The 10907-nt window shown below is 55.0% G+C and overlaps 4 protein-coding genes across 4 annotated transcripts; 2 read left to right on the plus strand and 2 right to left on the minus strand.

The window, feature by feature from the left end:
- The first annotated feature begins 367 nt into the window (after nucleotides 1-367).
- BO95DRAFT_473889 (40S ribosomal RACK1 domain-containing protein) lies at nucleotides 368-5533 on the plus strand. Its single transcript, XM_025589758.1, has 9 exons — nucleotides 368-628; nucleotides 763-889; nucleotides 981-1281; nucleotides 2051-2394; nucleotides 2528-2964; nucleotides 3269-3486; nucleotides 3803-3929; nucleotides 4085-4402; nucleotides 4653-5533. Exons 1-9 carry the CDS (start codon nucleotides 419-421, stop codon nucleotides 5076-5078), a joined length of 2508 nt encoding a protein of 835 aa, XP_025441645.1. The 5' UTR covers nucleotides 368-418; the 3' UTR covers nucleotides 5079-5533.
- Nucleotides 5534-5852: 319 nt separating this feature from the next.
- BO95DRAFT_473890 (TPR domain protein) lies at nucleotides 5853-7913 on the minus strand (the record flags this gene model as incomplete). The annotated part of the gene is made up of 2 exons (XM_025589759.1): nucleotides 5853-7346; nucleotides 7797-7913. The coding sequence occupies 2 exons, from the start codon at nucleotides 7911-7913 to the stop codon at nucleotides 5985-5987; spliced, it is 1479 nt and encodes a 492-aa protein (XP_025441646.1). The 3' UTR covers nucleotides 5853-5984.
- Nucleotides 7861-9649, plus strand: BO95DRAFT_443305 (SOS response-associated peptidase). Its single transcript, XM_025586636.1, has 2 exons — nucleotides 7861-7941; nucleotides 8061-9649. The coding sequence occupies exons 1-2, from the start codon at nucleotides 7915-7917 to the stop codon at nucleotides 9435-9437; spliced, it is 1404 nt and encodes a 467-aa protein (XP_025441647.1). The 5' UTR covers nucleotides 7861-7914; the 3' UTR covers nucleotides 9438-9649.
- BO95DRAFT_443306 (uncharacterized protein) lies at nucleotides 9470-10633 on the minus strand. The gene is made up of 5 exons (XM_025586637.1): nucleotides 10495-10633; nucleotides 9999-10396; nucleotides 9864-9943; nucleotides 9776-9806; nucleotides 9470-9721 (listed from the first exon to the last, which is right to left on the minus strand). Exons 1-5 carry the CDS (start codon nucleotides 10579-10581, stop codon nucleotides 9625-9627), a joined length of 693 nt encoding a protein of 230 aa, XP_025441648.1. The 5' UTR covers nucleotides 10582-10633; the 3' UTR covers nucleotides 9470-9624.
- Between the last annotated feature and the right edge of the window lie 274 nt (nucleotides 10634-10907).

A 10907-nucleotide genomic window follows, 5' to 3' on the forward strand; every position in this document is an offset into this window, starting at 1 on the left:
TGCAATCTGGGATCTACATCCTATGGTATCACTTTTGGTTCGAGCCATCTTTACATCCTACTTTGTATCGAGGAATAGGGCACCTTTGCCGATACTGTACATAGTAACATAATGTAGCTGCCTGACACATTTGAATAGTGTCTGCGACCAGGGATGAAGACTTTCGTATACTGTCACTACTTGCAGCCATATCCATATCGCATAAAGTATAAGTACGATGCTGCGGCCAAGATATCCAGACTAGGCATTGTTGATTCAACCTGAAACGGGAAGGGGGGCCGATAACCGGATCAATGTTATGCCGGCCTTGCCCGGTCCCCTGGAGCGCGGCGTGGCATCAATAATACTGGCCGCTTCCGAGCTTCGTTGTCAATTTCCTAGACTTTACTGTCGGCCGCTGCGACAATCGCCGTTAACAATGGCGGCAACTCACTTTACAATGAGGTCCCTTCTTGGCCTTCTATTTCTTCTTTTTGTTCAACTCTCTTCCGCTCTCAAGTTTGACCTGTCTGCCGTCAGTGGAAAGAATGAACGGTGTATCCGCAACTTCGTCTTCAAGGACCAGCTGGTTGTAGTCACTGCCATTGTCAGCGGCAACAAGGGTGACGGACAAGTGGTCAACATGCACGTACGTGGCAATAATCCCGGAGCTATCTCTGTGACGTCGGATCGAGCAAGCATCGAACTAGTCGTGATTCTCGAGGGACCTTCGAAGGACTGGGTCGGGACACGCAATCAGCTAACTATATATGCTGGGAATAGATCAAGGATGCCCTGGGCAATGAGCACGGTCGTCCCAAGGACATTGCCGGAGAGACTCGCCAGGCCTTCACTGCCCCTGCCGACACTGCCTTTGATGTTTGCTTCGACAACCAGTTGACCACCCGCCGTACGTCTCACCTTGCTCTCCCCTGAAGACTTCCGAAAGAACGTGCCCAGTGGAATGCATAACTAATCATCTTTGGGGGGTGATCGTACAGACGCTATTCCCAACCCCTACAAGTCGATCGAGCTCGACGTCGAGATCGGTGCCGACGCCCGCGACTGGTCCAGCATCCAGGTTCAGGAGAAGCTCAAGCCCGTCGAGACCGACCTCCGTCGCATCGAGGAGATGGTCGCGGAGATCGTTAGCGAGATGGAATACCTGCGCGCCCGTGAGCAGAAGCTGCGCGACACCAACGAGAGCACGAACGAGCGTGTCAAGTGGTTCGCTTTCGGCACTATGGGCATGTTGGTTGGATTGGGCGCTTGGCAGGTGGTCTATCTGCGGGCCTACTTCAGGTATGTTCCTTTCTCTTTTCTCTTGCTTCATTGCGTATATGGGGATCTGGATTCGAGCAAGGGTTGGCTAAGCCTTTCATTCTTTTTGCGTACAGATCCAAGCACCTTATCTAGATTTCTTTCTTGTAGCTTGGGGTGTATTTTGTGGGGATGGAGGAGGTTACAGGTTGATGCTTCTCTACTTGTCATGACCAATATATGGACTTTCTTCCAATTGCATTGATATACAGCTTCTTGATCGTTTGTAGTCTATGACAGCCGTGGTGGGTGAGTCGCACTTGGTGATTATCAACAGTAGACATGACACTTAGCATCCAAACCTCCTAGGATCAGCGAATAGGATACCGTTTCTCTCCAACAGCTCCCACAGTTTCCCAATGAGAAGAGAATCCTCGACTGAAGTCATAATAGCATCAGAGGCGAAAGCTGCCACTTTTCGAAATCGGCAGGTCGCGGTTGGTGCATCGTGCCGTGCAAACACAGCAAACAGCTGCATCTGCGGATGATGTCAACCCGGTCTTTCTTCGCCGGATCAATTGCTCGATTACCGACGGACTTCCCCAGACTCCGATCAAAAAATCATTATCCTCAGGACTTTCTCTTTGCTCCCAGTAACTCATTCGGGATATTGACACATAGCCACGATGTCCGCATCCAGACTTGTCCACCGCTTTGTGCGGCCATCCGCATCTTCCCTCTCGTTTACCACAACGACCACTTTTGCCCGTCGCTCTTTCGGCAACTCGGCTGTTCGTCTCAACGGCGATAGCGCCGTGAAGGATCGCGCGCCCTCGACCGCGCCCCAGCACCGAGAGAACCAGATCAACAAGCCCCACAACCCCAATGTCCCCAACACGACCTCTACGATGACCAAGGACTTCCCCAAGGTGGGCGCCAAGTCCGCGCCTCCAGACCTCGTGGGCGCCGTCGACCCGAACTACAAGCCGGCGGACCCGTACCCCGGCAAGGTCGAGCATTTCACCGGAGGGCGCGAGGAGACCGGGGCCCAGAAGCCGGAGCTGGGTGTCGGCGAGATGGAGGGTATCACCTTCCGGGTTGAGCCTCTCCGCCGATCGGGCGAGGATGTAACGACCATGCGCGCTCGGTTGTTGTGTATGTCTTTTTCCCTTGCCTCTTTACTGGCATCACTATTCAAATCACCTCTTGTGCGGGCTTGTTAGTTCGAACCCCGAGAGCGTGTCGTGTCGGAGATATATCGCTAATTGACATTGGTATTTGCAAACAGATCAGAGCCGAAAGCGCGGCATCCTCGAGTCCGACCTGCTGCTGTCGACCTTCGCCGACGTCTACCTGGGCAAGATGGACCAGGCGCAGCTGCAGGAATACGACCGCTTCCTCGACGAGAACGACTGGGATATCTACTACTGGGCTACGCAGGATCCCCCGGCCGATGGCGGGGAGCAGTCCCCTTCGTCCACGGCCCAGGGGGCCCAGGATACTGTCACCGAGACCTGGAAGCAGACTGGAGCCAAGAGCGGCGAGTGGGCGCAGACCGTGGGCGCCTACAAGGCTGCCTACCGGCCCGTGCCGTCGCGGTGGAAGGAGTCGAAGGTGCTGGAGTTGCTCCGGGCGCATGTGCGCGATAACAGTGCCACGGGCTTCCATGCGGCCAAGAGTAAGAAGACCGGGGGTGCTGGGTTGGGAAGGATGCCGAATGTGCAGGTGTTTAACTAGAGGAGAGTGAGGCTTGCGTGTACTATATAAAATGAAGGTGCGCTAGGACTGATATTCTGAGTATGTATATTACGTTGATAGTCGGAATTGAACACTGCATGTAAACTGGACTTTGACTGGACCGGGGAATATTGGAGACCGGGGTAGATCGATCGTCGACGGGAGCGGAGGATGCATAACTAACAGGCTGGAGGGTTATGCCAGGGTGAGTCAGCAGCAGTGCCACGTGACTCGCTTGTCCTGGCTTAGGGTTGGGCGAGGCGCACAACAACCAGTCGGGCGGGCACGCTAGTTAGGGCTCAGGCGGGCACGCTGTCTCCTCCATCCTCGAAACAGTTGCTGTGTGCATTTTTACTTCCCAGCCCAGAGTCAAGGACAATTGCTCCGCCCGCGTTCATCCCTCTCTCCTCATCGTCACCCAGACTCCAACATGGCTGAGCAACTGGTCCTCCGCGGCACCCTCGAGGGTCACAATGGCTGGGTTACCTCCCTTGCCACCTCTCTGGAGAAGTAAGGGCATACCAAACACACATACCGAAGAAAGAAAAAAACCTACCACACAACCTCAACCGAAGTGCGATTTTTGTTTGCGAGTTTTGCGAGGAATGGTGCAGGGCGATGGAACAATTTTATATATGCTACGCCCCAAAAAGCCACAAAAGAAAGACCGGAGGTTTGGAGTGGTATATATAGGTTGTTTGATTGTCCGCAACAGGAATCATGAAATGATGGCAACAAAATCGCACTAGGTTGAGAGAAGAAAAAAAATGATAGTTTGATATGGACAACATGAGTTCTGACATTTTCTTGTTCTTGTGACTTCTAGCCCCAACATGCTGCTCTCCGCCAGTCGCGACAAGACCTTGATCATCTGGAACCTTACTCGCGATGAGCAGGCCTACGGTTACCCCAAGCGCAGCCTTGAGGGCCACTCTCACATCGTCTCTGACTGTGTATGCTACCGATCTCCGTTCCATCCTCCAACTATCCGTGTCCAACCCGAAGGCCAAGCGACTGCCAATCCAGGCTGTTCGGGATCAGGGAAAGGGTCAGAAACGAAAGCAAAAAGGAATGATGGGCTGACCGTGTGCGGGCTTCGTTTGTATAGGTGATCTCCTCCGACGGTGCCTACGCTCTGTCCTCCTCCTGGGACAAGACCCTCCGCCTGTGGGAGCTCTCCACCGGTGAGACCACCCGCAAGTTCGTCGGCCACACCAACGACGTTCTCTCCGTCTCCTTCTCTGCCGACAACCGCCAGATTGTCTCCGCTTCCCGTGACCGCTCCATCAAGCTCTGGAACACCCTCGGTGACTGCAAGTTCACCATCACCGACAAGGGTCACTCCGAGTGGGTCTCCTGCGTTCGCTTCAGCCCCAACCCCCAGAACCCCGTCATTGTCTCCGCCGGTTGGGACAAGCTCGTCAAGGTACGTTCGATTTTTCGGTCTGCCTCGGTTATTTTTTTTTCTTTCTTCGATTCGTCCAGAGGATGTTTGCATATCTACGTATTTGCTACTTCAGAGCCTTCCGGCCATGAGACAAACAATCACCCAATGCCTGATGGACAATCGACCTGTTTTTTTGCTGTTTGTGGTTGCGAGAATGGTGGAATTGAATTTCTGGTTCATCCAATGCTTGATCTTTGGAATGAAGACTAACCCGCAATCCATCAAATAGGTTTGGGAGCTCGCTTCCTGCCGTCTCCAGACCGACCACATCGGTCACACCGGTTACATCAACACCGTTACCATCTCCCCCGATGGATCCCTCTGCGCCTCCGGTGGCAAGGACGGTACCACCATGCTCTGGGATCTCAACGAGTCCAAGCACCTCTACTCCCTCCAGGCCGGTGACGAGATCCACGCCCTCGTCTTCTCCCCCAACCGCTACTGGCTGTGCGCTGCTACCGCCAGCAGCATCACCATCTTCGACCTTGAGAAGAAGAGCAAGGTTGATGAGCTCAAGCCCGAGTTCATCGAGAAGGGCAAGAAGAGCCGCGAGCCCGAGTGCATCAGCTTGGCCTGGAGCGCTGATGGCCAGACTCTGTTCGCTGGTTACACTGACAACAAGATCCGTGCCTGGGGTGTCATGTCGCGGGCATAAATATGCTCCAACCCAACCCTTAAAGCTTAATTAGGATTTTGGTCGGGGCGGAAAAGTGTGCGAGGAGAGAGAGAGACAATATCAACTTGAACTCATGTTTGTTATTTTTTTTTCTTTTTTTTTCCCAAGATCAAAAATAAAAAGGGCAGGCATTGGTTTGGGATGTATGAGCCATGAGCAAATGATAAAAAAAGCACTCTGGGTTTTTCTTCCGCCTGGTGTTTCTAACTCACACCCAAAACTCACCCTATCCCCACCGCCTTCCCCCCAATTTCCCCCCTCTATACCCACCCTGTTCATTCGGGCTTCTTTCCCCCGGGTTATCGTTTGTCTCTCTTCACCATGTCTAGCTCCTACTCGATTCGTGGTCTTGAAACACGACGGATTGCCAGGGAGATCCTTGTGAACGATGAGAGGTGGATTGTTCGAATACCATTCAAAAGATGTTAAAAAACTTATATCTCTGCCCCCCCTCCCCCTCCTGGGGTCTGATATAATCGGTCTCGTAGTTGGTTCTAGACTTAGTGCCTTGGTGGGTACTCTCTCGATGAAGTCATAGTCCAGTCAGCTAGAGCAATCGGTCTACTGTCTAGATCGTCGCGCGCCTATGTCGACTCGCACCACTAAGTACCCTAACTACCAGCTAGCTACACGAATTTCCAAAATAGGAGGCGGCAGAAAGGGCATGGAGCTGGAGGCGGTCAGAACTGGAACCTACTAGGTACCCTCGTTCGCCTCAGATTTCGTAAGATGACCTCCGAAGACATGCTTTACGTTTGGTAGATGCACATACATGCACCGGGTCCAGACTGTCAGAGTCGAATAATGTACATTTTCTTTTATCTTTATGGGGAGATGCGTATGCACGGCCACAGGTACAGTGCATGGATGGCCTAGCTATGGCATTCACTGCGTCTTGATCTCTTTCAGCGCCGCCTTGACCCCCTCCACCAAGCCGGGCTCGTCCAGGCGCTGCGCGATGCTCAGTGCATTTTTGTAGTGCTCCCTGGCGACGTCCGGCTTCTTCTCCAGCCGCGCCAGCTCGCCCAGACTCTGCAGCGCGGCCACACAGGCCTCGTTGCATTCCGCCTCCTGGCCCTGGGGGTCGATCTTGCCCGCGACGGCGCGGGCCTGGTCGAGCCACTGGCGGGCCTGCGCGATCACCTGCTCGCGCGGGGCCCGCATCCCGGCGGTCGGCTTGGGGGCCGCGGCGATCTCGCCCATGGTGGCGCCGATCGAGGCCATCAGGAACGGCTGCTTGCACGTCGGGGTGTCGCCCTCCGCGGCCTTCATCACGTCGCTGGCCCGGATGAACAGCGGCAGACAGAGGTCGTACTTGCCCTGGGTGAAGTAGAGGTTGGCCAGGTCCTTGAGGGCGATGGCGATCTCCTCAAGGTTCATCCAGCCATCGTCCTCGTCGGTAGCCTCGGCGCTTGTTGTTGTTGTTGTTGTTGGTGGTGGTGGTGTTGCCTTTGTTTGGTTCCCCACGGGGAGGCCCAGGGCCACCCGACGGTTCATCTCGGTCAGGCAGAGCTCCACGGCTTGCCGCTGGTTCTCCTCCGCCTTCTCCAAATCCTGCATGTAGTCGCTCTCGTATAGCTCGGCCAGCTTCATCGACATGCCGACGCACTTCTTGAGCACCTTGCTCTGCTGGCGGTCCTCCCACGCCTGGAACTCGGCCTCCTTGGCTGGATCCGCGGTACTTGCGCCGGGCTGCTCGTCGTCCCGTTTCACAGCATCCTTCTCACCGACGTCCTCGCCGGTCGCCTGGCGGATCCGCTTCTCCACTGCCTCCTTGCTGGCGTCGTTGGGATCCACGGGCGTGGCCACCATCGGCTTCTGCGGGAGCGACCGTGCCCGCCGCGTCCGATACACCCAGGCCAGCGCCCCGGCCCGCGTCTGCTCCAGCACCTTCACCGCCGCCGAGACCAACCCGGCCTTCTCCAGCATATGCGACACCTGCAGGTGGACCCCCAGGATCTCGTCCGAATACTGGTGCAGCCCCATCTCGAGCCCGATGTGGATCGCGTCCTTGTACGCCGCCATCGCCTTCTGCGGTTGCAGGTCCACGTCCGTGTAGTAGACCGCCGTGCGCAGCCGCTCCGCCATCGGCGGCGGGAACTTGCTGTACTGCGGCGCGACCTGCGTCACCTCGACGTAGGCGATGTAGGCGAACAGGCAGGTGGCGCTGAAGACGGAGAGCAGGGCCAAGGGGAGTACGATCGGGTTCTTGCGCCAGATGTCCTTGCGGGCTTTGCGGAACCCCAGCTTCCATTTTTGGGCCGTGGTGAGCGTGCGCCGAGCTGGTTGGGTGGCGAGGCTTGTGGATTGCAGGGTGAGTGGGGTCGTCATCGTCGTCGTGGCCGTCAGGCGCGGTCGGGAGGAGATGCGTGTTGTTGAGAAGGGATGGCGAGCATTCTGGGGTGTGAGGGGGCGGATTCGGAGGGCGCTGGTGGCGGCGCGCCGGGAGAGCGTGCTGAGCATTTGGGCGGTTCGTCTTCAGTATCTGTGTTGGTGTTTGATAGCAACGGAATTATTTTGACGAGACGAGTCAAGTTTTCCGTGAGTCTCCTTAATTGATGGTATTTGAGGAGAGGAAGCGTGGATGTGAAAGAAGAAAGATGGTTGTATGGAGGACAAGCAGCGGAGCGGAGGTTGTCGGCGGGACGATTTTGTATGACCTAAAGCAGAATGGTCCGAGCTTCTCCTCCGCCGCACGGCGCTGAATGACATGACGTCGCAGCTACCGTCTTTCTTCAAGGTAGCATCTCTACTTGCAATTATCGCATAATCTTCGATCTTCGATATACTCGAGGCCAAATCTAACACGGGCATAATGTGTGGACGATATGCACTAGGCGTGGTACGTGACCTCAATACAACCAGCCCCCCCCTACCTCTACTCCATCTATACATTTATAGTTCCGAGCAAATCAGTATTCAGGCCAAGATGAGCTAACAATCCCCTCCCCAAACCAAAAGCGCATGAACTTCGTTCGACATCGTCTCCAAGAACAGGGCATGCCCGTCGACGAAGTCCCGGACGACGACGAGGTGCGCGAAACATATAATTTCGCGCCGGGCAACAATGGCGCGGTGTACCGCGTGGACACAGCATCCACTGGCGTTGAAGAGCACGAGCACGAGCACGAGCAGCAGCATGAGCCACCAGAGCACGACGACAATGAGACCCCTACTAACCCCCAACAAGACCCCACCACCACCACCCACCCGCCAAGTCCTGATAAGCAGAATGTCAGCAACCGCCCCCGCTACAAAATCCAAAGTATGCGATGGGGCCTGATCCCGTTCTGGACGAAGCGCAAGCCCGACTACGGGTCGCTGATGCGCACGATCAACTGCCGGGATGACTCGCTGCTCGAGGACCGCGGGATGTGGACGTCGATGAAGCGCAAGAAGCGCTGCGTCGTCGTCTGTCAGGGGTTCTTTGAGTGGTTGAAGAAGGGACCGGGAGGAAAAGAGAAGGTGCCGCATTTTGTGCGGCGGAGGGATGGGGATCTGATGTGTTTTGCCGGGTTGTGGGATTGTGTGAGGTATGAAGGTGAGTCTCTTCTCTGCTTTTGTTGCAGGAGCCCCCGGGTTGGGGGGGGATTTGTACGTGGTTTTTTGGAGCTAATGCTAATGCGAACGGGAGAGGGGAAAGGGTCGGATGAAGAGCTCTATACGTTTACGATCATTACAACATCCTCGAATCCGTACCTCAGGTTTCTACATGATCGGATGCCTGTGATTCTCGAGCCTAACAGCGACGCGATGAACCGGTGGCTGGATCCGGGCCGGACGACGTGGTCGAAGGAATTGCAAGCCATGTTGAAGCCGTACGAGGGCGAGTTGGAGTGTTATCAGGTGCCGAAGGAGGTTGGGAAGGTGGGGAACAACTCCCCGGACTTCATCGTGCCGGTGAGCAGTAAGGAGAACAAGAGCAATATTGCCAATTTCTTCGCCAATGCCAAAAAGGCTGCGCCGGAGAGTGGTGATGCACCGTCGAAAGAAGATTCGGACGACAAAACCGTCAAGGATGAACCGGACCATCGGGACACGGTAGACACTGAGTGGACCGAGGACAATGCTCCGCTGCCGGCTACGGGGGTCAAACGGGAGCATCCGGCAGAGAGTCCTGCGGAAGTCGAGGATGAAGCTGCGAAGAGGCAGAAGACTCAGCCTAGCCCGCCAGCCTCACCGGATCAGGGCACCGAGCAGAAAGCAAGTCCAACACAAGCACCAAGTCGAGGAAAGCAGATGCGAAGTGCAACCCACAATCAGAAGCCGGCCAAAAAGCCCCAGCAGAAGAAAGCGGCGGCAGGGACTCAGCCTATAACGAATTTCTTTCAAAAGTGACTTTTTTTTCCATCATCTGGCTTGGCAGCAAAGTATATTTTGGCGTGGATTGGGTCGTCGGCAATTATGAGCTGGTCTCTGAGCGGCGTTGTCCCATTTTTCGAGTCTATTTTACAGATTGTGTCAACTGTCCAGCAGTTTTTGGATCAGTGCAGTCTTTGGAGACGGCAATGAGGACAGCAAGGGTCTATTGTACATGGTCACTACCGACGGAAAATGATCCCGTCTCCTGCTGGCGCAGCTTTTGCACCAGCTTTTCCCGCAAAAATGGGCTCAGCCCCAGACTGTTATACCCTGATTAGTTTTGGGTCCAAAATGACGGTGCTTGCATGACTTACATTCCATCCCGAGTCACCACGCGATACGTCCCTGTCGGGTTCGTCAGCTTGGGTCGGTGAAGAGCTTTTTGTATAACGGAGTACATACCGCTCGACTGGTAGTTACCGTTCCCACCCACGAAGTTTCCTTCGCCGTCGACTTCCAAGCTCCCAAAGATATCTTCGGGCCTATGTTCATTCGATCAGTCGTTGGTTTACACCACAAGCCGGACACCATCCATACCAAGCTATACGGCCATACTCAGGTGGCCGTCGGTTATCCGAAAGATGAATCCAACCACCTCTCCCAGCGGAGCCAGCGCCGCCTTGGCCACTGGCTCCGCCGCTGGAATCGCCCTCGCTGCGGCGTTTCCTCTCCCGTCCCCCGGTCAAAAGCACCCCGCCGGTGCTCAAATTAGCTCCTGACGTAGACACCATGACCTGTGCTTGCGATATAGCGTCGGGGTCTTTGTGACCGTGCTCAGTCATGACATCTTGCAAAGTCTCTAGGAACTTGGGGTTCTCTTTAAACGAATCTGGCGTCGGAGGTAGTTTGGATGAGACACCGATGGCCAGGTCGGGGTTGGTTGGCTCGGAAGGAAGCAAGGACAGTATGTTGGTGCCATTCTTGGGGAATACGTACTGTGAGAGGTTGTTAGCACAAAAGAGGAACAAGAGAAGCGAAATGGCTTCTATTAAAGCTCGCGACGCTGCGCCAGTGGCTCGAAGGATGCACTTACTATGTGAGGATTGCCTTCCAAGGTCGACACAGAACGAACCTGTGCCCACTGGGGCATTCGGCGCACTGAATTCCTAAGAGCGAACATGCTGAGGGAGGAAAAAGGAATCAAGGATGATTGATCCTAGTGGTATCTTCGGACATCGAGTCGAAACAATAAATGAAGCGCAAGCTTGTACCCCGGGGCCGATGACGATTGTAGAACAAACCAGACAAACTCATGTGATTGCGCGTTTTCGGGCGGGCTGGAAGCAGCAGCTCCGCCCGCATTGAATGACATGACCTTGAAGGCAACTCGCTCAACTCACTTCCTTGTCCTTGTCAACTTAACGGTTCTGTGGGGGATTTCTCTCCCTCCCTCCCTCTCTCTTTCCTTGCTTCCTAATTGATGATCTATTTTTGTCGAGTCACTTT

Source organism: Aspergillus brunneoviolaceus (genome assembly GCF_003184695.1).
Source record: "Aspergillus brunneoviolaceus CBS 621.78 unplaced genomic scaffold BO95scaffold_38, whole genome shotgun sequence".
NCBI classification, from domain to species: domain Eukaryota; kingdom Fungi; phylum Ascomycota; class Eurotiomycetes; order Eurotiales; family Aspergillaceae; genus Aspergillus; species Aspergillus brunneoviolaceus.

Bases quoted from the DNA above. Each gene is read 5' to 3' on its own strand.
- BO95DRAFT_473889 (XM_025589758.1), top strand. From the start codon at position 419: ATGGCGGCAACTCACTTTACAATGAGGTCCCTTCTTGGCCTTCTATTT. The intron at 1,282-2,050 runs GTATGTTCCTTT...CAACGGCGATAG, and splicing joins TATCTGCGGGCCTACTTCAG to CGCCGTGAAGGATCGCGCGC. The intron at 3,930-4,084 runs GTATGCTACCGA...TCGTTTGTATAG, and splicing joins CTCACATCGTCTCTGACTGT to GTGATCTCCTCCGACGGTGC.
- BO95DRAFT_443305 (XM_025586636.1), top strand. From the start codon at position 7,915: ATGTGTGGACGATATGCACTAGGCGTG. The intron at 7,942-8,060 runs GTACGTGACCTC...CCAAACCAAAAG, and splicing joins GACGATATGCACTAGGCGTG to CGCATGAACTTCGTTCGACA.
- BO95DRAFT_443306 (XM_025586637.1), bottom strand. From the start codon at position 10,581: ATGTTCGCTCTTAGGAATTCAGTGCGCCGAATGCCCCAGTGGGCACAG. The intron at 9,944-9,998 runs GTATGGATGGTG...GAATGAACATAG, and splicing joins GAGTATGGCCGTATAGCTTG to GCCCGAAGATATCTTTGGGA. The intron at 9,722-9,775 runs GTAAGTCATGCA...AGGGTATAACAG, and splicing joins GTGGTGACTCGGGATGGAAT to TCTGGGGCTGAGCCCATTTT.